At 37.6% G+C, this 17,452-nt stretch overlaps 1 protein-coding gene across 4 annotated transcripts in view; it reads left to right on the forward strand.

Annotated features, from left to right (window-relative positions):
* The window catches only part of TAF2 (TATA-box binding protein associated factor 2), a 63,391-nt gene extending 46,774 nt beyond the window's left edge, over nucleotides 1–16,617 (forward strand). For 3 of the 4 annotated variants that reach the window (XM_057415236.1, XM_057415235.1, XM_057415238.1), the window contains 4 exons: nucleotides 1,075–1,304; nucleotides 3,921–4,073; nucleotides 4,489–4,594; nucleotides 15,586–16,617. In XM_057415236.1, coding sequence (XP_057271219.1) covers nucleotides 1,075–1,304; nucleotides 3,921–4,073; nucleotides 4,489–4,594; nucleotides 15,586–15,851 — 755 coding nt within the window. In that variant the 3' untranslated portion in view covers nucleotides 15,852–16,617. The remainder of the gene's footprint in view (nucleotides 1–1,074; nucleotides 1,305–3,920; nucleotides 4,074–4,488; nucleotides 4,595–15,585) is intronic. The other variant, XM_057415237.1, reaches the window with a different exon arrangement.
* Nucleotides 16,618–17,452: the final 835 nt, after the last annotated feature.

Genomic DNA, 17,452 nt, shown 5'->3' on the forward strand with positions numbered 1-17,452 from the left:
TTTAAGAAGTTGAGTCAATTATTTGTTGTTGAAATATTAGAATAGTTTTTAAATTAATATTTGTGAATATGTCATTCTCTAGAGAGTATTTTAATGTTAGAAATGTCCAGATCAATATTCATGTTGCTTTCACTTTTAACTGAGTTAAGTGTACATACAGCTAAGCTCACTCAAAACACTACTTAGCCCCATGAAACTTAGTATTTACAGAGGTAGACCTTGTAATTTTATTTTATGCTAAGTCTTGCACAGCCACATTAACATGGCATTGGCACATCTGTGTCTTGTTTACTAGATAGAGTTCTGTTCCTGCTGTGGAACAATATGTTCAATAAACTTTCAATCAGTCAAGAGCTGGGCTGAGTTCACACCAGAATCACTGTATTTGCAGCGTTGCACCAGATGTAAGATGTCTTTGTGTTGTGATTGGTGCCAAACGTGCTTTGACCATTTGTGTATGAAGATAACAAAAGCAGTACACAGTTTACAGTGAAAAAATCAGTGAAGCATTGCTTTGTGCAGTAAGAATCCGTGTCTCCAGTATGAATCCACATTAAACTATTGAGTACCCAGTGAAGTGCATGACATAGTAGTGACGTCAGAAAGCATGTTTATGCATTGCTGGTTTGTATTATCAGTGTAGTTTCCAGAAGGTCATACTTAAGGCTACTACTATATTTCATGGAATACGCAAGCAAGTGTGCCCAAATCCATTGATGCTGGAAGCCATTTTGGTAACAAAATATTCTATTTAATTGCCCAATAGTAAAACTTCAAGTGAAAAATTCATGTGGTATTTTCGTTGTAGTTTTCATTATGTTAGCGTAGCGCTTAGTTTTCCACTCTTGTTCTGCAAACGTGTTTAGCTTACAACCCAAACAACTTAGAGCCTTTCTTTTAAACAGGTTGTGGCAGCTGAATTTGAGTCAATAAGAGGCAGGAATATTGAGGGAAGTGTATCTTAAGTACAGAAAATGTCATACTCTGGTGGATCCAGGTCACTTAAACTGCTTTATTTAGGGGAGAGGAGAAGATACTGTCTCTGTATTAACAATAATCTCTTTTGGATTTTAGGAACTTCACATGACTGGAGATTACGATGTGGTGCTGTGGATCTCTATTTCACACTCTTTGGCCTCAGTAGACCTTCTTGTTTACCATTACCAGAGCTTGGTCTTGTTCTTAATCTGAAAGAAAAGAAAGCTGTACTTAATCCAACGATTATCCCTGAATCAGTTGTAAATAATCAGGAACCTGTGAATAGTACTAACAATCACGGACAGTCAATAGGATTTCAGAACACTGTAAGCACAAACTATCTGCATACATCCCATTCAGCTGACTCCGAGTCCTTGTCTTGCTTGCTGGTTTAATTTTGTATTGTGTTCAAGCTTCTCATGCTTTAGCTAAGCTATCTTTATACCTTGTTACTGTTTATTCCTTCCACTTGAAAAGCTGGCATATACCATAGCATTTTAACTGTTTTGCATAGCGTATGCAAGCTTTTACTTGTTTTTTTTCTAGTCTCATTATTTCAGTTCTTTATAAAACTTAACTTTTTCTATATTGCTTGTGAGACATGAAGCGATTCACAGAAATGTTTGATGCTGTGATGAAAACTTTTTTATTAGACTAAGAATATTGCTTAAGGGCAAGTTATGCAATTTTCCAAAACAAACCCTTTTATCAAAAAATTTGTTACATCTTAAAATAGATATATCTCTTTTTAAACAACATTAAGAAATGTGAAAGTTGGAACTTTACCACATCTTCAGTGAACACATAAATCGGACTATTTAGTACCATGCTCTGAAGGATTTGTAACAACTTCTGAAAAATCATATACATTAAGGTTCATACCTTTCTGATTGTGGAGACTTCAGTCCTAACACAGAATCCATTGCATAGTTAAAAAATAGATGTTAGGAGCTTATTCAATTCTTACCTTTCTTATGAATAACTGCCACTGCTGCAAGACCAAGTCTTTTTGTTGGACAGATTTAATCATGCGGGGAAAAACTCAACAGACGTGGAAATAATGAGATTCAAGAGCTACATTTGATTGAAACTGCTTCTGAGTAAATCCTGAAAGAGAATGTGAACATGTGGTCAGCATGTTTGAAACTCTTTCCCCCCTTCTGAATGGGATGGTTTACTATTACGTTCAGTCACATGGTTGATTTCTGTATCGTTTATATTCAGAAGTTATCACAGTAGCTTGCAGGCCAATTCCAGAAGGGGGAGAAAATGATAATGGAGTCAAACATCATTAGAGCTATCCTACATATTTACACAATTTATAATAAGTCCCAATTTGCTACTAATAAACATCAGAATTAACTAGCAGTAGACATTTTGTTGGCAGATTTTTAGGCTTTGGTTCAGCGAGCATCCAAATTTTTTTGCAGCCAATCTTAATAAAAAAAAATTTAGTTGTAAGTCTTCTTCTTCCTATACTACCCTCCTTTGTGATAGCAGAGTGTTGCTGCATAGTGAGCTGGATCAGGGCAGGATCTAGTTGAAAAATATCTTTTTTTATGAACAGACAGTTCCTGCTGGTTCAGTTTCTTGGCCCAGTTCATCATGTAGTTAGACAAATAACTTGTGGCAGCCCCGGACAGAAATCTGTGAGGAAGAGGAGGAGGCTGCTTTTAGTAGCAGTACGCTAGTGTGAAATATAAGCCTCAATTCATACTTCATTCCTTGTATCTTTTCTTATGCCTTATCTCCATTCTCCTACCCCTTACTTTAAGGTTACCATTTTCCATATAACTCCCTCAGAATTCAGGGAACTGATTTTCCTTGTTAAAAAAATCGAACTAGAAGCATAAACCAAAGATTGCCTCTCACATAGACAAAGTTTATCCAGAAGTGATTCACAACAGTTGTGTGTTGGATTAAACAGCAGGGTTAAAAAAAGGGAAATACATAATTGAAGGAAAATTAATTAATGTGATAGAATACATCAGATTAACATTTAGATTCTTTAAAGTAGACTCTATCTGCCGAGAGCATAAACATGTTAAAATAAGTACTGGTAGACTTGTGACACTGAATTTGCTGAAGATGGTAAAAGTCACTAATTTTATAAAATTGACTTATAATTGTTCAGGGCAAATCTGTGAGACTTTTGTATGTCCTTTGAAGGATAGAGGAAGGAGCAGTTCAGTGGAGCAGCTTATGCTTTTGAGAGTCTATGATACAGCTTTTATCTGGTTTTTAGTGGGCTCTTAATTATGTTTGCTTCTGTGGTATTTTTCCTTCTATATTTTGTGTATTGGGCATGTTGTAGCACCTATCTCCTGTTTTACTGACTGTATGTGGAACTTAGTAGACTCTCCTGCTATTTTTATATTCCTTTGACCCTGTTTCTGTGGACAGTCTAGGCAGTAATTTACAAAACAGTTTAACTTTTTAATAATATTGTTGTGAAATCAAAAAAAAACCAAACCCAAGTTATAAGTGCTTGTTATGATTTGTATTCAAGAAAGTAAGCCTTAGCTTTTAAAGCTAACTAAAAGAAGATTTAGCTAAATCCCATGTGTAAATCAGAGGCTATCACAGTTTTTCAGCTATGATTGGACTGAGGAGAGTCTGCAAGGCACAGATTTATAGAAAGGCTATTCACAGGCAGCAAATGTTGCACACCAACAGTACCATGATTGTGAGAAGGAACAGAAAAGATGCCAATGGTAGATATGCAGAAGGAGAAGGGATAGAAGTAAAGAGAAACTATGTTTGTAGGAGAGGTTGGCACAAATCCATGCAGGGTTTTAGAAAATACTTTTTGCCAGAACTACAGGGAAAACTTTGTTCAAATCACCCACTTCACCCAGAAGTGTTTTCAGCTATCAGGTCTCTTTTAGGCTGAAACATGGCTCTTGCTATCTTCTAATTTTGGTCTTTTAATGCTGCTTCAGGAGGATGATCATCTTATTAAGGAAACAGCATCCAGCATTTCTGGTCATCAGCAGGGGGTGAAGAGGAAGGCTGATATGCCACTCGGGTCTCCATTGGAGCCAGGGCAAATACTAGAGAAGAATGAAGACAGTAAAGTCAAACTCAAAATCAGAGTAAGAAATGGAAATTCAACTTGCACAATATGTAGGATATTCAGAATAACAGCAGTGGATTCTGCTGACTTCCCTTAAAGCTGTGTTCAAACAAAAGACACGTTGTGTGTATGTGTGCAGTAGTTGTTACACTTACTTTGCAAAAATCGTTTTCCATCAGATTCTTTATTGGCTGAAAAGAACTAAAATTGACAGTTAATGCTCCTGTTCGCACAGCTTCATGGTAAATTAGAATGAAGAAAACACACTGACCCTTTTTAATTTCACTGAATTTTTATTCCTTCGCAGTGGTAGATATCACTTCCTTTCCCTCTCACCCCCAGTTTACCACAAAAATAGAGTATTTTAAGTTCTATTTAGTGATATTCTTACAAGTTATTAGCATCTGCGTATTTTTTGTTTCCTGATATCTTAGTTCTCAAACTCTCAAGATGAGGAGGAAATTGATATGGACACAGTTCATGACAGTCAAGCCTTTATTTACCATCATTTGAATATGTTGGAGAGACCATCCACACCAGGTATGAGTAAATTTATTGCCAAAATGATAGTATGACTTTTCCAACTATTTCAGTCACGTATGGGGTTTTTTTTACTACTGTTTATTCCCAAACATAAAGTGTTGGTAAGTGTTAGACGTTAACTGATTTCCAGGGGTAAAGGGTGCATAAGCACATTTTTGTAGCTTCCAGTATATTTATAGATAACTGTATACATATGTATTTTCATTGTCTAAGTAAGACAAGTATGTATCATGCTTATAAAAGTGAAGAGCTCAGGAAAGAATAAAACTACATAAAGCTGAAATAGAACCCCATAAGCAATTGGGTCAAACTTACTTTGCTGTAGTTGTTACTTAGAAAAAAAATAATTTTGAAAATTAACTTTAAAAAAAATAGCAAGATCGTTAAGGTAAAAAAAAATCTCTACTCAGAATCACAAAGTGATTTATAACAACTTCAATATTTGAAAAACATGCAGGCCTCAAAGGTGCTTAGAAGGGCTTTTCAAAGTTGAAAAGATTGCATCTATGAGTAAAATGGTTTAATTTCAAGCACTTTTACTACTTCTCTAAGTATCTTTTTTAATAAAATACTTTACAAAATCATTTCTCAAAGAACAGTGTTTTTTAGAAACCTTAATGCATGCTGAACTTCACTGATGAACATGCACGTTCTTACCTGCCAGTAGCAAAGAAATTCAGCGGATAGTCCCATTTTCTCAAAACATTTTAACCACATTTCTTAAGTTTAGGTCCAGAATGTGCCAGTGGCACTAAGCTGAGGTATTGTGACCATGTAACTAGCATTTTTGAGACCTTCGGTACTCAGCTGTGCTGCTTTTGGCTGGGATAGAGTTAATTTTCTTCACAGTAGCTAGTACTAGGCTGTGTTTTCAACTTGTGCTGAACACAGTGTGATAACACCAGGGATCTTTTAGTTACTGCTGAATAGTGCTTAGAGTCAAGACCTTTTCTGCTTCTTATTCTGCCCCACCATCAGTAGATTGAGGGTGCACAAGTTGTTGGGAGGGGACACAGCCGGGACAGCTGACCCCAACTGACGCAAGGGATATTCCATACCATATGTAATGTTCAGCATATACAGCTAGGGGAAGAGTGGAGGGGGGGACATTTGGATTGATGGCATTTGTCTTCCCAAGCAACCATTAACGCATGATGGTGTCCTGTTTTCCTGGAGGTGGCTGAACACCTGCCTGCCCATGGGAAGTGAATGAATTTCTTCTTTTGCTTTGCTTGAGTGCACAGCTTTTGTTTTCCTAATTAAACTGTCTTAATCTCAGCCTGTGAGTTTTCTCACTGTTACCCTTCTGATTCTCTTCCTCATCCCATTGTGGGGTGAATGAGTGAGCAGCTGTGTGGGACACAGTTGATGGCTGGGGTTAAACCACAACAGCATCCAAAACAAGATTTTAAGGTTGCAGTACTGCAGTGTGTAGAAGTGTTTGGCCTTAGAAGTAGGATTCATAGTAATTACCCTCTTGTTTGTTTTTCTGTTTTTATCCAGTGGTTGCCTAATCTAAAATACAAGTAGATCTTAGCAGCAGGATCTGGCACATTGGTTAAGTTTTGAGTGCTGTAGATCCTGAGCTGATCTGACAGGTGACCTCATCTGCTTCCCCTGGGACCTGGCAAGTTAGTGGCCCTATTTAAGAGAAGCACCGGTGGATGTTCCTGTTCTTGGTGTCCTGCTGAGGCTGATGCCGTGGTGCTGGCTGGGGTTATGGAAGCTGAAGACTCATACTCCCTTAGGGCCTAGGACTTAACAGTTTTACTTCCTTGGCAGATGCTGTAGCCACCAAGAGGTTTTGTTTTGGTTTTGTTGTTTTTTTCATAAAAGGTAACTGCTGTCATTGCTCAGCTAACAAATCAAGTTCATATGGGGACATAAAACACAGGGAAGTCTAGTTTCTGGATTCCAGATGGCTTTTGGTTAATGACATGTGCCTGTACAGCCAGGTCCACCAGGATGGATTTGCTGTTAAATACGTAGAGTAGCAAAACTCGCACCATTTTGCCTAAGAACAGGCATTTCAGCAAAGTAAAGGGGAAGGCTGCATATAGGTTGCTGTTACGAGCTTAGGAGCCTAATTCTGCTCAACTTTTAATTTAAATGTCTCAGAGCTGCTTGGTTTGTCCTCAGTGTTATGGGCAACCATCAGATTTTCTGTTGTAGCAAAGAATGACACATCCAGGGCACGCGAGTGCAAAGCTGATCCACTGAGGATTAGTATTTATAACTCTTACATGGTATTTTGCAACAATTTTTTTTTACCGGACTTACACACTCGGTGGAATATAAAGTCATAAACAAAACTCTGCCAAATACTTCACAAATAGGACTTATGGGACCCTCTGTACGCCAGCTCTGTGCTCCAGCTCTTGCATGTTAAGTTTGCACTAGAGTTCAGAAAGGGTAAGGCCTGATGAGGAGTGGAGTAATGGCCAGTTGACTGCTGCTTTTGTAGACCTACAGCAGACAAAAGCTACTTCGAGTTTCACTTGTGTGCTGAATGACCTTCTCACCTCTGCCATTCAGGCATTCAGCACATGGGAAGGCATTTTCTTTCTTAGGTAATAAATGAGACAAATGCTGGGGCTTTGCCACATAATTCATTTTCAGTAATAAGCCTTTGAAAAGCATTAGTTTGAAACACTTCAGATTAATTTCATTTTCTTTGGTTTGTGCAGTAAGAAACAGTTCCACTTCAGATATTCTTTGCTTCTAAAATTTCACCTGTTTCTTATTCATGGCATTTTTCTTAGAAGCAGAGATGTATGAATTTCAGGCTGGGTAAATAAAGACAGTGCAATCTTTAGGAAATTGTATACTTCTGAGAAGAAACAGATGGGGAAAAATAAAAGCATACGTAAATAAAATTGTTCATGCATAGGAGTGTTCTGTTCTACAAAGGAATCACAGATAATGTTTCCTGAGGGCCTTGGAGTTTTTTGCAGTGATGACGGAGGATGGGCCCACTTCAGTGAGTGCTTATTGTGAAATAGATTGACAACAGGTTCTGAAATGGTCTCAGTGCCTTCTTAGTAAATCTGTAAGGTCTTGTATCTGCCTCCATACTGTGGCTCTTACTTGGAAGGCAGCAAGCTCTTAGTCCATACTCTGTTTTCCTCTCACAGCTGTGGGTTATGTCCCTACATGTCACATGAAGCATTAGGTCATGAGCCAAACACAGCCTGTGAACAACAGCTGCCAGGAGGAAGTTCATTTGGGTCTAAATCCTGCTGTAGCTGTGTATTCCTTTATACTTTTTTTTTTTTTTTACACTCCCCACCACCCTGACTGATAATTTGGATTTGTTCAAATTAATGTAACCCCCCCTAAAGCCAGGAAAAGGTTATTTTTGGTTTTTTTTCTTCCCTGTGCGCTTCTGCTCATGGATATGAAAGGTTAGGGCTGAGACATGCTACATGGGCAATAAAAGAAGTCTTGTACTACAGCTCTTGCAGGATTACAGGTTTCAGTACTAGAATTATAGCAGCTTTTGTAGTTCATATAGAAAATCTTTTAAATCCTACTGAAGCATCCTGTCTACAATAATAGAACTGTGAACTCTGGTAGTTAAGAGATTCTGGAGATTCCAAACATTTTTCATGACATTATTAAAAGAAAGAGTTGTGAACGGTTGGAAGGATGCTGTTGGGTTGATTATTCATCTGCCCTAAGGGCTAGGAACATGGCAGCTGTTTTAGAGCCTCTAGTGCTGTGCAAATTCACATTTCTAATGTGAGAACAGATTTTTTTGCTACTAAGTTGCCAAGAATAGTAGTAACGCTCGCTGCTCTTCAGATCAAAAGAACTTCAAGATCATATTTTGTATAAGCAGTAGATTTAAACTCTCATTTCAGACTATAAGACCTGTTGACTTCAGTGAGATCTGATTAAGATAACACTTCTATATTTACTTTAATATTTCACTTATCTGAAAGTACAGCAGTTCAGAGCTAACCTCTAAAAAGTTATGCTGCGTGTCAGTGTTTATTGATTGGCATGTTCTTTTCTGCTTCCAAAATAAATGCCTAGTTGTAGCCTTTGTGGTCTGCCAGTGAAGTTATATGTCTTTAGGGCTCAACAGATCATCACTGATAAACATTTAGTTAGAATTTTTCCAACCATTTTTGGTAGTTTGATAGCTAATACAAAGCAGTGTCCAATTCTTTCTTTATTTCTACAAAAGAAAAAAAAAAAAGACATACAGCAGTGTTCTTTTTGTACACTGGCAGTCCTTTCTCTGATCACATTCAGGAGCTTTGAAGACACATGCTGAGCATTCAAACGCAGGCCAGAAAGATCCTTTGGCCATTCCATTAATCCCTTGCCGTTTTCCAGGATAATCAAACTGGAAATTTCCACTGCTGAGCTTGTAGGTCACTCTTTTTACCCTGTAGATGTACATGAGGTTTTGATGGTCTAGGCCACACTCTTACCTCTTGATAGGACTGTGGTCTTGTTTATCACAGTTACTGTCTGCAGTTTCAGGAAATAATGAATTAGCTGGATTGAATTGTTTCTGGAATGATTTGAAACTGGATACAACACATACTGCAGTAAGGTATAGAGGGAAACTGTTGCAGTCATGTTTAACCAGTTCGTTTACAACAATATATCTGAGCTTGTGGTGCTAATCACTGCATTTCAAGTGTATAGTAGATACTAGGAGTTCAGTATGAGTTGTATGAAAAGCCCACTCCTCTGGAGCTCAGTGAAGCTACCTGAGTTAGCTATAGGAGCACCAGTACATCCGAGCTCAGCCAAAGAGGCCTCTTGCCAAGAAGGGTTAAGGAAGCATCAGCACAAGTACATAAATACATAAAGAAACACTTCTTGGATTTTGCTACTATTTTTAATGAGGGAAAAATTGTCACAACTGTTCTGTTAGACTATCCTTTAATAACATGTAATATTACTATAGTGTCTGATAGTATCTGATACACACATGTTGACTTTATTACCTAAAGTATAACTGTTTCCAAACTGCTGACTCGTAAGTTTTGAGGTTGTATAGATAATTTTGCCTCACTGAAATAGTATGTGGTTAATTGCACACTTCACAAGCAAGGTTGTTTTCAAGTGCTTTATCTTGAAGTGTGTGAAAGCAGCTTTAATAGAAACATAAGCCCTGCAGATAGTGACAGCATGAATGAGATTGCATCAGTGTGTGGCTGCATTGTGTTAACTACATGGTTTAATAAAAGCAACTTAGTTGTGTAGCTGTGCCTGTCTCTGAGAAAAGAGCTGATCACTCTCAAATGGAATCACTGTCCCTGGAAGTGTTCAAAAACTGTGTAAACGAGGCTCTCAGTGATACAGTTTAGTGGTGATCATGGCAGGTGTGGTTTAATGGTTGGACTTGATGATCTTAAAGGTCTTTTCCAACCTAGTTGATTCTATGATTCTAAACTTAGGAGATGGATAAGGCTAACAACTAAATTTTCATGTGAACTACCTGAAGCCATTAAACACACAGAGTATTCTGGATTGACTTACTAATTTAAATGATTTTTTTCTCTAGAATAGGAAATACACTAGAATTTTCTAGAATATTAAAGTATATGTCATAAAAATAACACCACAGTTAAGCTAGTATTTTAATATAAGGACAAAGCAATATAGTTTTGAAGCAAAATTCAACTGAGGAAATTAATAAAACACATGTTGAAAGTTATATTTTGATTAAATCACCAGCCCATATATGCAGTATGTTCACAGATGCTATCCTTTGGTGTAGGTATAGGGAATTATCTGTCTGGATATAAATCACACTAAAAAATGTGAAGTCAAATGAATCTGTAAATTTGAATTAGTTTGATTTTTTTTTTTTTTTTTTTTTTTTTTTTATGTTGAAGCCAAATTAACTGATTTGTTCAGCACATCCTCAGAAAACTTCTGGGTGGTTTTATTTTAAATAGACCTTTACTTCTCGCTCTCAAACTTTAAGTTTTGTCATATGGTCCTTCAAAGAACACTCTGATAGACAGAAAATTGATAAATCTTTTTCAGATATATATATAATTTGAAAAGTCTACTTCTTCAGACAAATGATGAGACACTCTTGCACTCTGGAAGCCTGGAATTATTTATGCTTGGTAACTTTTTGTATGTGCTTCGTTGGTGGTTCAACAGACGCATAAACACAGCATTAAATTAAAAAATAGTGTGTCTTGGATGTTTCCAGGGTAATACTAAAAAACAAAAGTAGAAATAAGGAAAAACAGGGTAATTGTCAAAACAATTTTTAAGCTCCTTTCAGCTTAAAATCTCCCAGTGTTCTCTCTTTAGAGCAAATGCTGGCCAGCGCTGAGCAAATTGCATTATTTTTCTCATTAGCAACCTTTCTTTAGCTTCTGGGGGAGACACAAATTGCTCATGTGCTTGTATTGATGTCCCCTTCTTCCCAGAGGTGGCTGGTGTCAGGTTCTGGTGCACTAGCCTGTCCTCATCTGAAACACTGGATCCATGGGCCTTGGCCTGTGCTTTGATTTGTGAAGTTGATTTCTCCCTGTCTTGACACATGAATAAATCAGGGTGCGCATGGGGTCATTGTTAACAAGTGTCACTTTGGAAAAGTCAGCTGTTTTAAATAGATTGTACATGCAAAGAAATAGAGACTGTAAGTCTGTGGTGTCCTGCCCTCTTCACACAAAATCAGAGATAGGCTGAGAAAGTTGGGGCTGTTCAGCCTGGAGAAGAGAAGGCTGCGTGGAGACCTCATAGCAGCCTTCCAGTATCTGAAGGGGGCCTATAGGGATGCTGGAGAGGATCTCTTCACTAGGGACTGTAGTGAAAGGACAAGGGGTAACAGGTTAAAACTTAAACAGGGGAAGTTTAGATTGGGTATAAGGAAGAAATTCTTTACTGTAAGGGTGCTGAGGCACTGGAATGGGTTGCCCACGGAGGTTGTGAATGCTCTATCCCTGGCGGTGTTCAAGGCCAGGCTGGACAGAGCCTTGGGTGGCATGGTTTAGTGTGAGGTGTCCCTGCCCATGGCAGGGGCGTTTGAACTTGATGATCTTAAGGTCCTTTCCAGCCCTAACTACTCTGTGATTCTATAAATACCAGAGAAACCATATGGAAGATCTTATGAAAGCCTGTTGGCATGTTAAAGTCTCGAGTTATGTATTTCCAAATTGTATAAGTTCGGTAGCAAGAGTAAATTAGGTACACTACCAGCCGCTGTTGTTCAGTGTTCATGTACCTGTGGTTCTTTAAAAGGAAAACACTGACCCTAGATAACTGATAAGCAAGATGATGGAATTATCTGACAGCAGCTTTTATTACAATAGAAAGTGTTACTTTAAAACTTAATCAAGATCTAACCTCCTTTCATTCTAAAACTAAATTACAAGATACGTGTTTTCGTATTTTTTCTCTCTCACATTGGTCCCCAGCACAGTTTCAGATCTTTTTCCCATGGGATAGTTACCCTGTCTAATTTTAAACACCTACCCAGTTAGCTGGAACACTGCAAAGCCAATAATTACATTGGAATCTCCACATCCCAAACAGAAGGAGATCCAAGTGCATTTTCTTCCAAGGAATTCTCCCAACCACTTCAGAAGCAAGCTCCTGGGCTCACCCTCCACTTATTGTGGGTTTCTGTGATTTGAGAAACCCAGGTTCCAGTCGTGCTCCCCCTGCCAGAAGGAAATGGGTTCCCTGCAGGAAGAGGGAGTGCTCCATGCCTCCATGCAGCAGTCCTGCTCTACCCCTGCTGATATGAGGATAGCATTAATGCCCCGTAAAGCAAATCCTACTTAGCCTTGCTTTCCTACTTTGGCAGCTTCCTGGCATGGGCTCTAAGTATGTATTAGTTAAAAAGAAATTAAAATGAAGAATAAGAAGTTTAACGGTGAATTTCACAGGTAATTGGCAAGTTTTTTATAGAGCTTTTACAGTTCTGTCCATTTTAAAAGAACTGAGTGTGGTAGTCTGCATGCATCCTGTCTGAGCCATTATCCAGGATCAATACATTTGATTCCTGATTTCAAAGCAGTCTTTAGGAGTAGGAGGAAATTTTCTGGATAGTTATTTTTGGATTTAAAACACCAACAGATTATAGCTATCATTTACCTCTGTGAAGAAAGTGTATGTGTACTCTCAGGTACTGGCTCTTTTATTTCTTATTTGTAGCGTATTGCCAATGTTGACTGTCTCCTTAAGCCTCAGCAGCCTTTGAGGTGCAGCTGGATCCCACTTCTCCCCTTCCTGAAGATCTTCCTGACTTGCAGTTCCTACGTGCTCATCCCCACCCCTTCAGTTGTGTTGGCTTAAGTTACTGCTCTCTTTGCTCCCTAATTTGCTCCAGTCAGAGGTGTTTAACTGTTTTAAAGAATAGATTCTTATATATATATATATATAAAATAACTCACCTGAAATAAGTAAAGAAGTGATAATGCAGACTGATGCCTTAGCAGAGCTGGTAGTTCAGTGAACAGCAGGAAATGTGCACAAATGCCAGGTAGGACAACAGAAGCAAGAAAGGTGTGTTGGATTGCGTCCTTGGTCTTTGCTGGCACTTGGCATTCCTGCTCCATCATCCCTGCAGACTTAAGCCCATGTCCTTAGACCAGTTATACCGAGTTAAAGTTTGTAAAACTCAGAGGTTTAACCTTGATTTGAGGTTGTTGCAGATGTAGTGTCTAGACTTACAGGTTCAGTTTCCATGAAAAATAGCTCCATTATTTGGAACTAATGGAGCTGTGAAGTATTAAGGGTTTGTGGCATGTGTGTGGGTTTTCTGTTTTCTTTTAAGTTGACTTTAGTTTTCCTTGAATGTTTTAATGTATCATGTGCCTGTAGCTTAGGAATATGTGAGAATGTGTTTCATACCTTAGATAATCTTTTCTACATCTTTTATGGATGAACACTGATTGGTCTTCAGGCTTTTTGCCATGACCTTTATTTCTGTGTTACAGAAGCTGTGTTTGTGTCCCTACCACAGGTTACCTTTAACACCTGTAACCTATTTTAATGGTGTCAAATACCATATGCTTTGGTTTTCTGGGGTGCAGCCTCCAATCATTCTTTTTCTAATGACCCGAGTCAGATACGCTCTTTTCCACTGATCTGTCTTAGGGTTAATGGCTGGTTTTGCATCCTTTCATCTGCTGAAGAAAATGTTCTTGTCTAAAAGCTGCATGCTTTAGAGGACTAGAGCTTAGGCTGCTGGATAGATTTAGGTACATCTAGGAGTTCCTTAAAAGAAATATAATTTATAGTTACATTGTGAAGCAATCTTGTACCTTTTTGCATCAAATATAACATTTGTATGTTGTCTGCAGTGTTGAGAACGGCTCCAGGTAACAGTGTAAGAAAAGTTATAGTAACTGTCCACTGGCAACTGGAAGTTTAAAATACTTGTATAGTAGGGACCTTATAGGACTTTATAGGAAACTATTGTTCTCTAATACAGCCTCCTTCATAACGTCATCAGAATTTTATATTGCACCATATTCACATCTTGTGGTCGAGTCCAAGCATATTTCTAGAAAGACATAATTTTTGCTATTTAAGACTTCAAGCAATAGGGATTCCACCATGTCCCACAGTAAGTCATCAATTATTCTCACTGTAAAAATGTTTTGTATTTTTATTGACTTCTAAGCACTGCATGCAGATGTAGATTTTGTTTTTTCCAGCCATGTTTAAAAGCAAAAATCAGCACAGCTCTACAGTTGGAAAACTTTCCTATGTATGTGCTTAAGTAGATCAGTTCCTAATCTTTGGGGTAAGGCTAGAAAGATTGCATGTAAATCTTTCTCAATGCTTGTTCGTCATACTGCAGGGAGCTGGCTCTTCAGACTTCCAGGAATGATTACCGTAAATGAATCTTTCTTGCCTTTCAAGAATTGAAACCAGCCAACCAAAAAGATGTACTGGGGAAAAAAGCATCCATTTTCAAATATACAGAAAAAGATAATTACAAATTATATCAAGTAATTCCATGTTATTTAACAGGGATATTTTCACCAAAAACTGTAGGGAAGAAAAACCCAAAACACAAACACACATTTAAAGCTTCTGTGAAGAAAATCAATTTTAAAAGGAATAGTTGCCTTCAAAAATCTGTTAGTGCTTTTCTACATTGATCTAGTAGTTAAAGCACGTTCTTACAATGTGAGTCATTTGATTCAATTTCTGCCTAAAGGAATTTCAGCCTTCCTACCTTCCAAGCGTTTCCCATCATTAACAATGTTATTCTTAGATTATTGCCCTTTTATCCATACTATTGAAGCTTTTGCAGTCTGTGTGAAATAATGAAATACTAAATGAACCAAAGAGAGAATGAGAAAGTCATTCAGGAATTGAGAAGTCATGGATCACATTTTCCTCTCAGATTCACATACAAGACTTACTCAATATATAAATAGTTCTAGTGTATTTGTGAAATATACACTAATAACAGTGATTGCCTTTATTGGAATCTGCTTTTTATTTAGGAATAAAAGCATATAATCTTTCAAATAGGCTAAACTGGTTGTGAGAAGTTCTGTTCAGTATCAAAAGTTTTGTATATTGTTGCAGGGAGCTTTAGCTCGTAACGAAAAGGCATTCAAATCCCAAACCTGCACTTCAGTGATTCCAGTCCAGCACTTTATACCAGTTTTCACAAGTAGCCATCTTTTTATTATTCATGATATAGTGGCCTTCTGACTCTGTTTAAAAATGCATTTCTGGAAGCTAGTATTACTGTAGTTTCTTAGGTCTTTATAGTTGCTTATTGTCTGGGATCCATTTATACTTCTGAGGGAGGAAGGAATAACTGTAAATTTCTCAGTAGTACAGGAATTTTCATGGCATGTTCAAAGCCTTTTCTGAAAAAACATAAGCCGAGTATGTGAACAGTACAAGTATCCTAACATTATCTGTATGTTTAAATGATAATATAGTTTTTATCCAATATTTCAGAATTTCTTCTGCTTGAAAACAATGCAAGTTAAGCATTTACTAACCCCCTATATCTGTTCTTTCAGGTAAAGAGCAATCTTCAGGAGAGGTGAACATGCACCCTGTCTCAGCAGCTCCGCTGTCTGTGTTTAGTAAAGAATCCAACTCCTCAAAACATAGTGACCACCATCACCACCACCACCATGAGCACAAGAAGAAGAAGAAGAAACACAAGCATAAGCATAAGCATAAACATAAACATGACAGTAAAGAAAAGGAAAAGGATCCCTTTGCTTTCTCTAACAGTCCAGCCAGTGCACGATCCATCCGTTCCCCATCACTTTCAGACTGATATCGATCACTTCTCTGGAGTTCAACTTGCAATATTCTCTGAATATTTAGAAGGATGTATATAACTATAGCTTCTGTCTTTTTTTATGGAAATAACTATATGTGAATTGCCTTAGCAATTCAGAAGCTCTGCCACTGTCCTTATTTGAAGCATTCTGTTTGCATATGCGGTTGTTGAAATAATCTGATTCAAAAAGTATGTTTTATGACTCTGAGTCATTTTGCATTTCACTGTTCTCCACACCTCCCACTCTTTTTTCCATTTTAAACAAAGAAAACAGCCCTTTATGTAAGGGCCTGTGTCCACTGGCAACCCCCTGCACATCATGCTGACCATGTGTGCTGCCAGAACCAATTATGTTTTAATCCTTTGAAGAACATTATGAGGCGAAGTATGTTTTAAGCAGAAGCCAATTGCCAGGCCTTTGGTGAAGTGCTGTTTCCAGAGTAGTGTTGTATTACCAAGTGTAGACCTCCTGAGAAGACAGGGATTTTTCTGTAGTCTTCAGTTGAGCTGTTTCTTGCTTTAACCATTGCGCTGTAATGTCAGAATTTTAAGAACGGTACACAGAACATTTGCCTTTTTCACATTCTAAAACTCTTAAAAATCCCAAGCTGCTCTTAAGCTGCTTTTATTATGGACATGACCCTTTGAATATAATGACCCTCTGCAATTATGTTTTTGGAATTTTAGCAAAATGTTTAATGCATGTTTTGACCTGTAATCAGGCTTTTAAAACTCCAATAAAGTTTGCGAATTATTTTGACAGAGGTAGATTTTTTTTTCTTCAGGCTTGACACTGGGATATACTTTTGAAAGATGGCTTTACTAAAATTAAAAAAACATATTTTTAAAAAACATAAACTTCAAAGATTTAAAAACACATCTTTCCTCCTGCCAAGGGGTGGTTTTTTTGGAAGCATTGTATATGATCAGCTCACGAAGCCGCAGGAGAAATACATTAGTAGGTTAAGCTAGGTCTGGGACTTTGAATGATGGATGCATTTAAATTACTTCAGCTGTGGTTTTTGCGGTGTACTATTTACACCCAGCAAATGTTTTATTTAGAAATTTATATTTTTTGAAATTTTGATAATAGAGATAAATAACCTCTGCCACTTTTTATGTGTTTTCTCTATTTGTATGTGGAGGCAGGGGTTTGACTTCCATGCACTGGTTGACTTCTGTTGCCCAGAGGTCACTTCACCTTTAGCTTTCTATAAAATAGTTGTATTTGGGCTAACTATTTTTAAAAGAAATTTCCCAGCTTCCTTTGAGAGCTGATTTTCCTTCTTAGGACAAAGGCAGAAAGTTCAACAGGGATCCAAGAAGACTTTTTAAGCCATATTCTGTTTCATTAAAGTTAATAAATACTTTTAAATTACATACCTGCTGTTGAATCCTGTAGTTTTTGTAATACCAGATTATCTTTAGAATGAAAAGATGATAGACTCAGGTATTTTGTAATACACATACACTTTGTTATTCAGACACTGTATCCCTTTAATACTTTGTGGCTAGTTGTGATAATCGTTGTATTTGGAGTACGCATTAAGAGAATTTTGGGCTGGATTTGGTTGTGATGGATGTGGGCAGCATCA

The sequence above is a fragment of the Pezoporus wallicus genome, unplaced genomic scaffold, assembly GCF_028554395.1.
Source record: "Pezoporus wallicus isolate ANWC-B61680 ecotype Strahan unplaced genomic scaffold, APGP_CSIRO_Pwel_v1 contig_3812, whole genome shotgun sequence".
Lineage (NCBI taxonomy): Eukaryota > Metazoa > Chordata > Aves > Psittaciformes > Psittacidae > Pezoporus > Pezoporus wallicus.